Source organism: Phacochoerus africanus, chromosome 3 (assembly GCF_016906955.1).
Source record: "Phacochoerus africanus isolate WHEZ1 chromosome 3, ROS_Pafr_v1, whole genome shotgun sequence".
NCBI lineage: Eukaryota > Metazoa > Chordata > Mammalia > Artiodactyla > Suidae > Phacochoerus > Phacochoerus africanus.
In genome coordinates, this window is record NC_062546.1 from 46,469,640 (window position 1) to 46,486,690 (window position 17,051).

Here is a 17,051-nt window from a genome sequence, read left to right on the forward strand (position 1 = left end):
TAATGACCTTTTAGCATGATCTTGGGACTGGAAGTACTAGTCTTCTTTAGAGACAAGGTAGAGAGGACTAGACTTCCTGCTCTTGCCTTTGCGTGCATCTTTTCTTCCCTGATTCATTATCCACAGAACTGGCAGCTGGTTTTTCAAAATGTACATCTGATCATAATTCTCTTACCTCTTTAGGGCTAGCCATTGAGCTACTTTTAAGTGCTCAGCACTCTGAGACTTTATACACATTGTTCTCTCTGTTTAGATCAGAACATTCCTTAACCCTCTCTGGGTATTACTCCTGCTTTAGATCTTAGCACAGATACTTCTTTCTCTGTGGACCCTTCTGAGATCACCCACCTTCCAAGTGTCTCTATAGCATCTCTCCCATGCTTGAGTCATGGCACTTGCCACCTGGATTGTAATTACCTTTTTTTTCCCCCATCATTTCTTTCTTTATTTTTTTTTAATTACTCAAATGAATTTATCACATCTGTAGGTGTATAATGGTCATAACAATCTGATTTCACAGGATTTCCATCCCACAGCCCAAGCACATCCCCCCACCACCGAAACTATCTCCTCCAGAGACCATAAGTTTTTCAATGTCTGTGAGTCAGCATCTATTCTGCAAAGAAGTCCAGTCTGTCCTTTTTTCAGATTCTACATGTCAGTGATAGCATTTGATGTTGGTGTCTTATTATATGGCTGACTTCACTTACCATGATAATTTCTAGGTTTAATGGCTGAGTAATATTCCATTGTGTATATGTACCACATCTTCTGGATCCACTCCTCTGTCGATGGACATTTAGGTTGTTTCCATGTCTTGGCTGTTGTAAATAGCACTACAGTGAACATCGGAGTACATGTGTCTTTGCGAGTCATGGTTTTCTCTGGATAGATGCCCAGGAGTGGGATCAAATGGTAGTTCTATGTTTAGTTTTCTGAGGAATCTCCATACTGTTTTCCACAGTGGTTGCACCAATTTACAATCCCACCAACAGTGTACTAGGGTTCCTTTTTCTCCACACCCTCTCCAGCACTTACTGTTTGTAGACTTTTGGATGATGGCCATTCTGGCTGGTGTAAGGTGGTACCTCATCGTGGTGTTGATTTGCATTTCTCTAATGATGAGTGATGTTGAACATCTTTTCATGTGTTTTTTGGCCATCCATGTGTCTTTGGAGAATTGTCTGTTTAGATCTTCTGCCCATTTTATGATGGGGTTGTTTGTTTTTTTGGTATTGAGTTGCAGAAGGTGTTTATAAATTTTGGAGATGAATCCCTTGTCAGTCGATTGACTTGCAGAGATTTTCTCCCATTCTGTGGGTTGTCTTTTCGTTTTGTTTAGGGATTCCTTTGCTGTGCAGAAACTTTTCAGTTTGATTAGGTCCCACTTGTTTATTTTTGTTTTTATTGTCAATACTCTAAGAGGTGGATCTGAGAAGATGTTGCTGTCGTTTATGTCAAGAGAGTGTTTGGCCTATGTTTTCCTCTAAGAGTTTTATAGTGTCTGGTCTTAGATCTAGGTCTCTCATCCATTTTGAGTTGATGTTTGTGTATGGTGTTAGGGAGTGTTCTAATTTCATTCTTTTCCATGTGGCTGTCCAGTTTTCCCAGCACCACTTATTGAAGAGGCTGTCATTTCTCCATTGTATGTCCTTGCCTCCGTTGTCATAGATTAGTTGTGCGTGGGTTTACTTCTGGGCTTTCTATCCTGTTCCACTGATCTATATTTCTGTCTTTGTGCCAGAACCATATGGTTTTGATGACTGTTGCTTTGTAGTATAGTCTGAAGTCAGGGAGCCTGATTCCTCCAGCTCCATTTTTCTTTTTCAGGATTTCTTTGGCTATTCTGGGTCTTTTGTGCTTCCAAACACACCTTTTTGACTGTATAATCCATAAGGAGAGAAGGCACACTGTCTTGTTCACAGTTGTAGCCTCGGTTTCTAGGATGGTGCTCAGTTCATGGAATGAAAAAATAAAATGTAAGAAGCAGAGTTCTGATTGAAGACACAGATTTTTCTAAGTCTTAAGTGTTGAGAGTTGACTTAAACTTTAAGCCTCTATTTTCTTTCTCAAAATGATTCAGAATTGCCAGAGATCTTTGAAAATGACTCACATTCTTGGGGACCCACAAGCAACAGATCTTCTGATCTTTGCTAATCAAATTGTCATTTTGATGGATTTGACACTGGCTTGGCTATTTTAGGGGCAGTCTTGTGAAAATTGTCCTTTGGTAGTGCTCTCAAAACAGAGCTCACCCTCAAATATCAAAAACTATCTGGAAACTGATAAAATTTGGGTTGATTGTAGCACTAACATTGAAATGAAATATTTTAAGTATCACAGTCATTTGTGAAAAATATTAACCTTTGGCTGATTCCACCCCCCAAGGGAATTGATATTCACAACATTAAATTCTAGGCGTTAAATTCTGTATCAGATGACTCTGAAAAAGCATGGCTTTTGTACCACCTCCCTTTAGTTAAATAGTTATTTTTTCAATTGAAATACTCTCTTTTGTTTTATAGGCTTATTTTATGTGTGGATATTGACTAACTATTTTTCTTTTGTAGTTATGCCCCTTGGTGTCCATCCTGTCAGCAGACTGATTCAGAATGGGAGACGTTTGCAAAGAATGGTGAAATACTTCAGATCAGTGTGGGGAAAGTAGATGTCATTCAAGAACCAGGTACTATGACTGTTGAACATCAAATGCAAAAGTGTGTTGTTTTTAATTCGAATCTCTTTCAAGCATGCTGAAAAGTTGGATGACTAGAATATTCATTACTCATGAATGGACCACCTAAAATCAACAGGTAACATTTTCTCATAGCTATTTCTGGCTGTGTATGTTTGTGTTTACACATGCATATGTGCATATATATTTATATTTTTATTTTTTGCTAAGTTATTTGAAAATAAGTTGCAGACATTATGAGACTATCCTTCATTACTTCAGTGTATGAACATCTCCCAAATTACTTCCCACATGACTTTTTATAGTTTTTTAAACCAGGATCCCTTAAGGTTCACCAGTTATATTTGGTTGTTATCCGGGAGCAGCTCAGCAGGTGAGGGCTGAAGAACGGGTGCTGTGAAACTTAAGAAAAAGTTAACATAAAACAAGACACAGAGGAGTTCCTGTCGTGGCTAAGTTGTTAGCGAATCTGACTAGGAACCATGAGGTTGCAGGTTCAATCCCTGGCCTTGCTCAGTGGGTTAAGGATCTGGCGTTGCTGTGAGCTGTGGTGTAGGTTGCAGACGTGGCTCGGATCCCGCATTGCTGTGGCTGTGGCATAGTCCGGCAGCTACAGCTCCATTTTGACCCCTAGCCTGGGAACCTTATATACCTCGGGAGCGTCCCAAGAAATGGCAGAAAGACAAAAACAAAACAAAACAAGACACAGAGACATTTATCTTAATTAAAGGTGGGAACTGAGGACTCAAGGTCTCAGGGACCAAGAGCCCCACCTCAAGAAACCACCCTGCTTTTATTGTGCTCTATAGGATTACATCAAATGAGGAGGGGGTTGTAGATGCAGGATGTAGTTCTTTTTATCATTTTTATAGTTCTTTTATTATTTTAAAAGTCACATAGCTGGTAGATGGTTAAGCTTTTATTCTGACTTTTAGGCATTTAACAATCATTAGCATTGAGGAACCCTGGCTTTAGCTGTCAATGCATAGCATCTAGAGAATCACCATTGTGCTTCTGCAGAAGGCATGCCTATCTGTGGCAACCTGGCATGCCTAGTTTGCACCTCATTCTCCTTACTGATGTATATTCTGCTGACAACAGCTCATAAACACCCTGGGGCCATGAGGTTCCTCTTTCTCTTATTTTAACAGGACATATCTTGCTGTGCAAACAGCATGCCAATCTGCACAGGCATGCTTAGACCAACATATTATGTCCTCATTCAGCTGACCACATGAATAACTTATGCCTTTTGGTCTTTGTTCATAAGCTTAAGTTATTTACCAACATTGCGACTTTTTTTCATGCAGGAATAGGGGTGAAGTAAAGCAGGACAAGATGGAGTTTTCAGCATAGAAAATAGAAGCAAAGAGGCTAAGAAAAGATTGTAGAAACATGTCTCCTGACAAGAATCGTCCTCCATTTTTTCCATGCCAGTGATAACCTGAAAAGAACAGGCCAAGATTTTGTCTAGATGTTTCCTTACAATGACATTTAACTTGTTCTTGTACTTTCTGCATTTTCTGTAAACTTGAACTTCCAGTCTAAAGGCATGATTTGGGTTAGGCATTTATGGGAAGGTGATACTATGACTTTCTTTGTATTGTATCTCATCAGAGGACACATATGTCACCATTAGTGATGTTGAGTTAGAGTGCTTGGTTGAGGTGATGACTCTAAACAGCTCAGTTATTAAGAAGAGACCCCACTTTGTAGCTAACAAGTAATCTGTGGGGTGATACTTTGGGGTTGTAAGATCTGTCGTGATCTTACCTGAATCAGATATTTTATTAAGAGTTTCAAAATGGTGAATTTCTCATTCTGTCACCATCTACATTTATTAGCTGTTAATGGCACAATTTTTCAAAAGAGGGAGATACTTTAATTCTGAAAAAATACGCACAATAAATTTGTATTTATAGTTTAAAAATAACTGTATTATATATAAATTCAGAAAAGTTGAATTTTTATGATTTGTCTCAAATTTGACTATTTTCAGCCTTTATTAGTATATTTTTTCCTATCTACATTCAACTTTTATCTATTGCATCTTTTCACTAGGAGGAAAAAGACAAGACAGTAGGTATGGAATGTAATTATTCCTTCTCCATAATGACTGTGAGTCCTACAAACACTTGAATTACCGATTACTTGGACAACAAAATGAATGGTGTCTGTGAAGAGCTATGTGTTGACAAACCCCTGGAGAGAAATTTCTATTACATGCCTTCACCTTTTTAAGGATTTGAATCAGAACCGTTTCTGCCTGTCGGCTGTTTAGAGATGGACAGTTATAGTTATTTGTTCATGGTTTTGGCTATTATAACGAGTTTTTCTGTTTGGAGGTCAAGTCCTCACAGTTACATACCTGCTATAAACTTGTTTTTGTGTTTTAGTAGTTTGAGTCCAGTGAAATCAGGTGTAAGCCTTGTTAATTAGTGGGCACCAGACACATTTTATGATGAGTTTCTTAGAAATGCAGCTGGCCTATTCACATTTCAGCCTTTTGGTATACCTGCCATGAATTCACAGCATGATTTGGATTAAAAGAATTAAACAGTTAGCTTTGTGATGGATTCACAGATCTAAGGTGTAATTGAATACAGTCTTTCTATCAAAATGTAGACTTTTTTTCCATTGTGAATAGGTTGAATGCTTTTTTTGATAATCAAGTGCAAGAAATTGATTATGACAAAGTATTTTAAAAACACATTCCTCATTGACTCATAGTATTTATATAAATATAATCTCTGTGTGTGTGTGTGTGTGTGTGTGTGTGTATGCTTGAAGTATTTATCAAAGTTGAAGAAAAAAAAGTCTTTGTTCTGGTGTTCTATGGAAATAGTGAAGAAACAAAGCCTCCAAACCAAAAGGTGATTGTTTTGTCTTAGAACAGCTTTTGAAAGTAGAGGCTCTAGAATTCTTTCTAATGATAACAACTGAAAAACTGTAACTTGGAGTTCCCGTCGTGGCGCAGTGGAAGTGAATCCGACTAGGAACCATGAGGTTGGGGTTCGATCCCTAGCCTTGCTCAGTGGGTTAAGGATCTGGCATTGCCATGAGCTGTGGTGTTGGTTGCAGACTCGGCTCAGATCTGGCGTTGCTGTGGCTCTGGCATAGGCCAGTGGCTGCAGCTCCGATTCGACCCCTAGCCTGGGAACCTCCATATGCTGCGGGTGTAGCCCTAAAAAGACAAAAACAAACAAACAAAAAACAAAAAAACAAAACTTAACTGATAAAAAAAAAATAGAGGACACAATTTTATATAAATGACTGAGTGGCCTAGAGAACATGTCACCTTAGATTATACTATTTTATGTTTATAATTTTACTTAAAATGTAAACCTAATGCTTTCCAACAATCTTGTAATAGCATTTAGAAATAAAGTGTTCTACAAAGTTGTGAGTCCATACCGTGCACCAGGCCCTGTTCTGGATACCAGTGATACAGATGAATGATGCAGGTGAATAAGGAAGAAAAGACCTGGCTCCTCACTGAGCTTTTAGAGAAGTAGATAAACAGTTACAAAAGTAAATTAGGAAATAATATCTAGTGGTGATAAGGGCTGTGTTGAAAAAGAAAGTGGGGTAAAACTGTAGAAAATGGTGGGAGCCACTATTATTTTAGTAGGATGGCCAGGGAAGAGCTATTTGGCTGTGGGTCTTAATAAATTAAGAAAATGAATTCCAGCAGGCTTTGGGGAGGAGCATTCTAGGCAGCTGTGCAGGTAGGAGTGTACTTGGCTTATTTGAGAAACAATATGACAGCTAGTGTGGTACCCGAGACAGGTGGAGCTGGAGAGGTACTCAGAGCCAGACAATGCAGGCTCTTGTTGGCCATGGCAAGGAGTATAGATTTTATAGCAAATATGCTAAAAAGGAAACTACTAGAAGATCACAGCAGGGGAGTGACATGATTTGATTCATGTTTTAAAAGTATTCCTTTGGCTGGTCTGTGAAGACTTGTCTGTAAGTGGTCAGATGTAGAAGCAAGAAGAGAAGTCAAAGGTTAATGCAGTAGTCCTGAGTGGAGAGGACAGGTGCTTGGAATAGCAGCAGCCGTGATAAGTAGTTGGACTTGAGATACGGCGTTTGGCTGAAGTATCCAAAAGTTTTTACTGATAGATGGGTTGTTGTACTTGGTATAAAGTGAGAACATGGAGGAGACTGAAGGAGGAGCAGGTTTGAGACAGGGTTTGTTTGAGATCTTAATAGAAATCCAAATAGAGATGAGCTAAGAGATAGACATTTGAGGTCATCAGTGCAGATGGTATGTCAAGCAAAGAGAAGAATTGGAATTACCTAGGGAGTGTGCCCCGAGAAGTGTTCTGAGGATTGAGAACTGGCGTACTCCAACATTTATGAGAACATCTTCCTAAGTTCCAGCAGCAGAAAAGGAGAAACCTCAAGAAGATGGGGAGGTAGGGGTCCTGGAAGCCAAATGAAGAGAGGCTGTCTTATGTGGTACTTACTCACTGGAAAACCTCTGGGGCAGCTTGTCCCTATTCTTAGAAGCTATTTAAATATTTAATTCATTTTACACAATCCTACATCCTGAATGAGCAGTGGGAGACCATTGAAATATTATTTCCCCTACAATTGAGCTCTTTACTGGATAGTTCTGTGTATAGATTTATATTTGGACACAGATCCCCCTATTACCCTATCTTTCATCAGGGCTGCAGTGTACAGGAATGCTAGAAAGGGATAAATTTGTTTCTTTTTGCCTGCAGGTAAAAGTTAAAAAGAATCTCTTCTTTTTTAGCAAGAATTTTTGAAGTGTTCCTGCAAAGTCCTTAGTTATCCTTGTAACTATTCTATTAGTATATTTAAGAAGAGGTTTTTTTCAGGTATTTTAAATAGAAAATAAGATTGCAGGGTCATAAAGCTAGGATTATAGACACATTGCATTTTTACAGCCAAGATATAAATGTCACAGAGAGGATAGGCCTTCCATTAAATTGCATGACATTGCCTGTTTAATACTGCATAGACCACATGATGTTTCAGTTGAGTTGACTTTGGAAAATTAAATTTAAAGAGTATGTACTTGAACCTTCTGTTCCATGCAGGTGAGCTTAGTTGTTTAGGACAGGAAGACAGCAGCTGCTTAAAGAGCACGTGGCTGTTTCACTAGATTAGAGGGAAACAGATCTGACTCTGGCTACGAATAAGGAGTGTCTTTAAAGCCCCTAATTTACTATAGCAACCAATTTAGTTACTGTCTTTAGTTACTGATAATATTTTAGTTTTATAATTGTAAAGTGTAGTCTTTTGTATTCCATTATATTGACAACTTTATTTGAATTTTTTTTGCTTTTTTTTTTTTTTGCTTTTTAGGGTCGCGCCCTTGGCATATGGAAGTTCCCAGGCTAGGTGTCAAATTGGAGCTACAGCTGCTGGCCTACATACAACCCAGGATCTGAGCCCCATCTGAGACCTATACCACAGCTCACGGCAACTGAGTGAGCCCAGGTATCAAACCCACGTCCTCATGGATGCTTGTCAGAATCATTTCCACTGCGTCATAACGGGAACTTCTTTATTTCAATTTTGAGAGTAAGATTAGGTTCTACTTTTAAAAATTGTTAGCGTTTAGGAAGCATTTACTTTAGCCTGTAATTGTGTTTAGCACTTGCATGCATTTTAGCTTCATTATAGTCCTGTGAAGAACAGACTGTTTCTACATTGTTCAGAGTGGTGAAGTAATGTGCCTAAAGTAACACAGCTCGTAAGTGGTAGAACAAAAGCTAGCAACTGTCTCCATTTTCTTAATACTGAATTTAAATAATTTCTGTTGTGGTTTTTTTAACCTGTGAAAATTAGTTTCTTGCCGTAACTTTTATTTCTCTAATCTTTAATTTGTTTTCCTTTGTTGTATGTGTTTAAGATAAGCTTGCTAATAAGAATTTTTTCTGCATTTTTGATTAATGCCCTTGTATATTACTGTTCAGTCTTCATTTTAAAGTGGAAGTTGCCCTTAAAGTGTAAAAGATATGCAGAAGTTTTGGGAGAGCTTGTGGTTAAACTTTATCTCCTTAAGTATTTGAGAAGTACTCTTTGTTTCTTCCAGTACTTCCTGAAGTTTGTTACAGTGAACCATTATGCAAACCTTAAAATGAGCTACTGCTCTGTTATAATTCTTTAAGATCCATATTTGTTTTTAAACCCTGAAGCCACAACCTCACGTGGTACTTCCCTCCTCCAAGGTAAGGTGGTCATGGCTTAACTTTTTAGTTTACAAAAATCTCCCTTGACATTTCATAGCATCAGTATTAAAGGTTAGAAAACATTCATGTCAAAAGCTATACATTTTTTAATATCCTTTAATCTAGCCTTTTGGGGGAACAAGTGTACTGTTTTACCTTCTAGCCTGAAGAAGAAAGATGCAGAAAAATCTCAGAGAACATCTTTCACTGTTTTTTTTTTTTCTTCTCTGTATTCATTGATTTTCATGGGTGCGTTTATTTATAAAGTCTTAAGTTATGTTATCCAATATAATTAAGTACAATTTCTAAAGCACTTAAAACTAAATTAGGGTTTGTTACATCCTCTTGTTTTATTCTAACTTTGAATCAGATTTAAATATAGGAAATAAAACCATTTTAGTACTTATTATATGTCAGACACTGTTTTCTGTGTGCTTTGTAAATATAACATCAGTTAATACTACTGTTAGATATAAATTCTGATGCCCATTTATGAAAAGAAAATTAAAGTTCAGAGAGTTTAAGTTAACTGTCTCACATTAAAAACTAATAAGAGGCAGAGGGGAATTTAACCCCAGGCCAGCTGGCTCGTGAATCTGGAAATTCATATTGTATAATTTAATGTGTTTATAAACTACTTTCAAGATGTGTAACTTAATGTGCTTTATGAACTACTTTTAAGATTTATTTGTTTTTTTAATTTTTTGTCATGGCCAGTGATGACACGTGAAGGATTTTAAAAAATAAGTTAAAATATTGTTTTCAGTGGTACCTAACATTTATCAGAAATCTTATTTATTCTGATAAAAATAAAGTCTAAATAGAAACTTGAAGTAGTGATGGGATGCTATTTGTCTATTCTTATTTTAAAAGGCCATTTAAACAAAGCATAATTCTCTTAATACTGTAGCTCAGATAAAATATTTGAGTGGTCATAAGAATCTCTAGCTATGAGAAAAATAAGATATGAAACTGTTTGCAATAATTATTTTAAGCTAAAAGTATATAATAATTTAGATTGCCAATACTTTTTCCCCTTGTAATTTAGAGTTGGAAATACATTAAAAGATACACTTGTTTCTGCAAGGCCAGAATTCCAAACAGTATTAGAAGAGAACATGCTTGTTACCTTCTCAGCTGACTTCTCAGGTCACTTGTGTTTTTGTTACTGTCAGTACGACCCCGCCCAGCCCCAGTGATACAATGATAAATCCATGTAGTAAATGTTTCTTGTTTCTTTTTTTAACAATTGACTTTTATTACCTTCAGAGTACTTTTATTACAATTTTCTTTAAGTGCTATTGGGGTATTTTAGAATCTGCTTGGTTTCACACAAAAAAGAGAATCCTTTTTTGGGAAGACTCATCATTAATTAGTAAATTATTATACTGACTATAGATTTAACTTAAAGGTATAAGCAAATTTCCCATGTTATTAAAAGCAAAGCTTCAGTGTTTCACATCGGGAGTAACTGTAGATATGTTAAAATTTGAGTCATTTTATTTGAATAGATATTTGATTTTTGACCAGATTATTTTTCAATGAGAAAAGCAAAACAAACATGATGAGAGATGTGAAAATAATGTCTTATTTTACCATGCTGGCCAAAGGAGATCCTTCAGCTATGCTTCTCTTTGCCAGAACCATACTTAACCATACTTAACTTTTGGTGCACACATGTATATTACTGATTTGTAAACATTTAAAGAGGATTATGCTCATAACTCCTAGTCTCCCTTAGGTTTTTATTGCATGTCTCTTTTCTTGATATATCATCTATCTCTGTTTATAGTCCTGGCTATGATTATGTGATTGTTTTCCTCTGCCACTAGACTGTACACTCTGAGAACAAAGAATAGACTATAGGTGTTTTTACTTATCTATGTATCTTGAATAGTTATCACAGTCCCTGGAACAAAGAAGATGCTTAGTAAATATTTGCTGAGTGACTAAGGGTTTTCTTTGTGTTTGTCTTCACATGTACCTGGCATAACAATTGATGTGTAGTTAGTGTTCAGCAAAGGTTTGCTGAAACAAAGTGGAAAAAAAAATCTATTTACTGTGCATAGAATCCCTGACAGTACTTGCAAATTTTATAAATGTGCAAAGATTGTACATGATCCTATTATTTCATATTCCGTATTATTCTTTTTAAATGTATGACCGATATGATAATACCTATAATTTACTGAGTCCTTTTCCTATGTGTTAAGCACTTAATACAATGTTATGGCATAACTTTAGAGCAATTCAGTTAAGCTTTTATATTCCCATTTTATAGATGAGGTAACTGAGACTCAGAAAGATTAAGTAATTTATCTAAGGTCACAAAAACTAAACTAAACTAACAACTAAGAGTTTAGTTATTTAACACAGATTATGTGGTGTATGACTCTAAAACCTATCCTTTCAGCCATCATTCCAAATAATATACAAGCCAAAAAGCTCTAGTTTAACACTCGGAGACAAGCAAGTTCTATGTCAGTGACTGGAAGGTGTTAGGCATTTGAAAATAGCTAAGATTTTACTTTAAAAAATAGTAAACATGATTCAGTAATTGGAAAGATTTTACCAATGTGGTTATGAAAGCAAGCTCAAGGCTGCTTGTTTTCTACAGCCTAAGTTAGATGCTTGGGTTCGACTGAGTTTGACTTGTAACTTTTTTGTTTTTGCTTCTTATAGGTTTGAGTGGCCGCTTCTTTGTTACCACCCTCCCAGCATTTTTTCAGTAAGTTTAAATAATTTTCTGGTCTTGCAAAGATTAGAAATCAGTAGGTGTGTACCAGGAGTTCCAAGTTGTTGTCATAACCGTCACTCATTCAGTTTAGCATTGAAGAGAGAAGGACTGGTTTGCACTGATTGACGCTATTAGAGGAGAAGGATGCCCAGGGCACTGCAGGAAAAGGAACCCAATTTCAAGCAGCAAATAGACGGGCAGGTCAACATTTACCTGATAACATAAAGGATGAAATGGTTCTTAATGGCTAAGTAGGAGTAGGTTAAGCAGACAAGGTAGAGAAGGCCTTTCTAGATAGAGGATATGTCATGGGAAAACCCAGGGGAAAAGGAGATACCTTCTGAGAACTGTAACTAGGTCTCTATGGCTGGCACATAGGGTACAGTTGGACCATCCTGTGTGATGAGGCTGGAGAAGCTAGGGTAGCAAGGCAGGGGAGAGAAAGAAGGGATGGATTCCACAGATAAAAGAGGGTGGGATCACAGGACTGGTGACTCTTTAGCCATAGGGAAGGAAGGGCATGCAGTGACTACTTCCAGGCCATGTTTATCTAGTAAAAGCTCTTGAGGAGCCATTCAGATAACGTGAAGTTTGGAAGACAGAGGTCAGGATGGAAAAGATAGTGTGAGTTGTTTATGCTAATTCCAAATGGAGACATTTGGGGAATAGTTTGATTTCAGGATCTAAAGCTCAGAGGAAAGATCTAGACCAGAGATAACATTGTGGGAATTCAAAGTAGGTAACTGGTGAAATACATACAATGAGAGAGTAGATAAACCTGTGAAGAGACGAAGGTCAAGGATAGAACCTGAGTTGACTACCATTAGGACATCTGCAGAGGAAAACAGGGAGTGTGGAACTGAGAAAGGATGTGGGAAGAAGAAGTCCAGAGAGCTGCTGCCATAGAAGCCAAGGGACAGGAGGAAGGCAGGGGTGGGTGAATAGTGAAGAGTGCCATGTCAGGCAGGTGCTCCGAGGAGTCATTGGAGGCCCCCAGTGAGAGCAGTTCCCATGGAGTCTTGGAAGCAGGAGCCCTGCCTGCAGGAATAGTGAATGAGTAATGTCAAAGGAGAAAATGGCAACTGTAGACTCTAACCTTGGGAAGTGCGACTGGTAAGAAAGTGAGAGGGAGGGAAGACCGAAAGCCTGGGTGAGACTAAGAGGTGTTTTGTTAATTTTCAGGGGAGGGACTTCAATGACATAAATTTAGAAATGTGGATGCAGTGTTTTAAAACTTGATAACAATTGCTGTTTTGCTATTGTAAAAGAAAAGTTGAAATAATTGGTAACAAAAATAGTAAAAAGTAATTTGGCAGATTAGACACTGCCAAGGACTTTGCTTATAGTCCACAAACTGTGCAGTGATGGAATAGAATTTTTAATATTCTCTGATTGGAAGGTCTCCTTTGTAATGAATAAGTATTTATGCATGCTTTCTCATTTATGCCAAACTATAATATTTCTTTTTCTTCAATTTTGAGCCAAGTTAAAATTCAGGGTGGAGTTTACATATAAAACCAATAGATATTTTGACTTTTACTGTCCGTAACACTTGCTATTTTAATGGGTTTATTTTCTATGTGTTTTTATAATTTATAGTGCAAAGGATGGGATATTCCGCCGTTACCGTGGCCCAGGAATCTATGAAGACCTGCAGAACTATATCTTGGAAAAGAAGTGGCAATCAGTTGAGCCTCTGACTGGCTGGAAATCTCCGGCTTCTCTAACGTAACCTTTTTTTTTTTTTTTTTGGTCTCTTTTTAGGGCCACACCCGTGGCATATGGAGGTTCCCAGGCTAGGGGTCCAATCAGAACATAGCCACCAACCTACGCCACAGCCACAACAACACAGCATCCAAGCCGCATTTGTGACCTACACCACAGCTCATGGCAACGTTGGATCCCTAACTCACTGAGCAAGGCCAGGGGTCAAACCCTCTTCCTCATAGATGCTAGTCGGGTTCACTAACCACTGAGCCACGACAGGAACTCCCCTAATGTAACTTATTTTTTAATGACAGTGTTACTGATAAAATGGAAGGTCTCAAATTAACAACCCATAGACCTTGAAAGTCTACATTTTTTTCACATTCACCCTGATGACACAAGCTCATGTTTGGCTCATGTTGTGTTTGTGGTTTTATGACCTACATATGTTTGAGCTGGTTGTTAGGATACTGGGAATTAGGTGTTCAGACTCAGGTGGCTTACAGAAAGCCTCTCTAGCTTTTGCATTAAGCCATACCACCTTTTTCTCTTTCCTAGATGGGTGTTGAACACCGTTTATGGTTCTTTCTTCCTTTTAAATTATTGGCGAGGTAGAGGAGTATCTCTTCTTTGAACTATCATGAAGGCATTGCTGTTGTATCTGTGTGGAAAATAAAATCTATAGTGTCCTTCGCTGCCTAGAGAATACTGCCTGGGTGACTTTTGGCCATGATGGCGAACTGTGTAAAGCTTGGTGAGGGAGATAAGGCCAAGCCATAATAACTTTTTTACAATCAGTTTTAATTTTGAATGAATTGTCATAATGAATTTTATGTTAATATATATAAGTGTAGGGAACATCCCTGCTGGAATAGGATCAAATCATGTCATACTTCAGGAAGAAGTAACCCGGTTGCATTTATTGGAAATATATGCTTATTCTAAAAGAAGCTTTATTCTAAAAGAGTTTTATTCTACAAGTATGTGAACACTGATTTTATGCCAGATACGGTTCTTGGCGCTAGATGTTCAACATTAAACAAACCAGATGTGACTCTTCTGTTCTCCTAGGGTGACTTGAAGTAAGACAGATTAAGAAAAAAAAAATGTAAAAAATCCTAATCTGTCAGGGAAGGGACAAATTAGGAATTTGGAATTAACATATACACACTACTATATCTAAAATAGATAATGAACAGGTACCTGCTGTGTAACATGGGGAACTCTACTTCGTATGCTGTAATAACCTATATGGGAAAAGGATCTGAAAAAGAATAGGTATATGTATATGTATAACTGAGTCACTTTGCTGTACACCTGAAATCAACACATTATATATCAACTCTACTCCAGTTTAAGATAAAAATTTAATACTAAAAAAGGAATCATAGTCTGGATAAGGGCTGCTAAGAAAACAAAAAGAAAAACCAGACCTTTACGGAGTCAGGAATAACTGGGAGCAGGTCCTCCGTTAGATGAGGGGCAAGGGAGGTGGTTGTGAGGGAAGGGCTGCAAGTGAGAGCTGAAGGATAGCACAGCCTTGCCAGTTATGAGCAGGGGGAGGAGTGATCCCTGGAGTGAGTATAGCATCCCAGCAGTGGGGCTAAGGTCAGGCACTGAGAAAGGGAGGGAGAGGAGTGTAAATTAGGAAGTCAAGTTGGGCAGGAACCAGATCAGACAAGCCCATGGCCACAGTGAGGAACTAGAATGTTAGCTGTAGAGCAGTGAGAAGGTGCGCTTAGACAGAGGCTGGAGAGGTCGAGAGTGGAGATGTGAGACGGGTAGAAGGCTGTTGCAGGTCTAGCCCAGGGATGGTGTCATGCATATCAGGGTGGTGGCGGTGGGGATGGAGAGAGTGGGTAGGTTTAACATATGTTTTAAAGGTGGATTTGGCTAAGATGAAGGAGAGGGGAGATTCACATGTACAAGCATGTGTGCATGCAGATGCACACAGACACACGCACTCTCTCCCAGATTTCCAGTTTGTGAATTTGATGGTATTGGTACCAGTTGCTGATTTGAGCAAGAGAAAATCAGGGGTGTGTGTTGGATGTGTTAAGATTAAGAGGCAGACTTTGTAGAGCTGTCAGTCTGGATGCATGGAGATGGGTCTCCATGGAGAATTCAGGAACACAGATACAGAACATAGAAATAGAGGAGTCAGCTAAAGGAAATTGAAAATGAGTACCAGGAAGACAGGAGGACAAGCCAGGGTGTGCTATTTCCTAGAAACCAAGTAAAAGGTATGAAGGGAACAGGGACTTAGTCACTTGTGTCCCATGTTACCAAAGACTGAAGTGCGATCAGTCTGGGGCCTTGGCATTGATTGAAGCAACACAGTATTATTGTGGCCTTGATAAGGAGTGACAGTGCAGGATGGAAGCCAGATTTGAATGGGTTAAAGATAGAGCAAGGAAGAAGCAGTAGCAAGCTTAGGCTACTCCTTAGAGAACTTTGTGAAGCTGGAAGGCCATGTGGGGTCCAGTGGTGCTCTTTTCAAAAGATGAGAGAGAATAGAACGTGTTTTTTATGCAGATGAATGTGACCCAGTAGAGAGGTAGAAATTTGCTGATGAAGGAATAGGGCTGACAGAAAGAACCAAGTTGTTAACAAGAGAGAAGGGATGGGATCCAAGGCACGAGGGGAGGTTTTGGACTGTGGTCGGGTAGGTAGGCTTTCTCTGTTGCAACAGGAGAAGGTGGGTCCCAATGTATGCCAGGCTCAGATTTGGTGCTGGGAAGATAAGACAGATGACATGATAGCTTCTGATTTCACATGACAGACAAGGAGTGTCTGTTAGCTGAGAGAGCATGGGGAGGGAAGGGGAGAGTTGGAAGAGAGTGAAAAGGATTTGAGCTTTCATCTCAGAGCCTGAAAAATTACAATGGGACTGGGCCGTATTGAGTGCTCACTGAGGTTTGTGACTGTGAAGAGGGGTCATGTGATTTTTTTTTTTTCCCCCAGAGATACTCAGCTGCTCAGGGCTGGGCTTTTTGCCGGGCATGTACCATGGAGGGAAAAAGGACCAGGGGTTATGACTGTATTTACAGCAGAGTAATTCAGATGATGGTCGTGGAGTCTAAGTTCTTTAAGGACAGAAGTGAATCTGGCAGAAAGGACAATGTCTTGTAAGAAGTGAGGAGGTGGTCCTTGTGACTTGAGTTTTGTTGTTTTGTTTTGGTTTTTTTATACTATCCATCACCAGTGGTTCTCCTGTTTTTCAGGATGTCTGGAATGGCTGGTCTTTTTAGCATCTCCGGCAAGATATGGGTAAGTTGATACACCTTTTTGCTTGTATTGGAAGAGAGGGGTTTTTTAAGAGTGAGTGTATATTTTCTAGATAATGGGAAAATAAACATTTATAAATGGTTTTATAATTTCACTTTTTAAAAAAAATTTTATGGTCACACCATGGCATGTAGAAGTTCCTGGGCCAGGGATTGAATCAGAGCCACAGTGGTGACCTATGCCATAGCCGTGGCAATGCTGGATCCTTTAATGAACTATGCTGGCCTGGGGTCAAACCGCACATCTGCACTGACCCAAGCCACTGGAGTTGGGTTCTCAAGCCACCACACCATGGTGGGAACTCCTCACTTTGCTACTTAAGACACACAACTCCTTTTACATGGGGTCATAGTGGAAATGTGTCTGTGTGTAAAAGGACATAAATTGGACAAAGGTCTATAATTATTGTCAAAGT

The 17,051-nt window shown here is 38.6% G+C and overlaps 1 protein-coding gene across 1 annotated transcript in view; it reads left to right on the forward strand.

The window, feature by feature from the left end:
* The window catches only part of TMX4 (thioredoxin related transmembrane protein 4), a 49,303-nt gene that overhangs the window by 10,166 nt on the left and 22,086 nt on the right, over positions 1-17,051 (forward strand). Inside the window, exons 2-5 of the mRNA XM_047771693.1 lie at positions 2,571-2,686; positions 11,587-11,632; positions 13,241-13,369; positions 16,573-16,618. Of these exons, the coding sequence (XP_047627649.1) occupies positions 2,571-2,686; positions 11,587-11,632; positions 13,241-13,369; positions 16,573-16,618 (337 nt within the window). The remainder of the gene's footprint in view (positions 1-2,570; positions 2,687-11,586; positions 11,633-13,240; positions 13,370-16,572; positions 16,619-17,051) is intronic.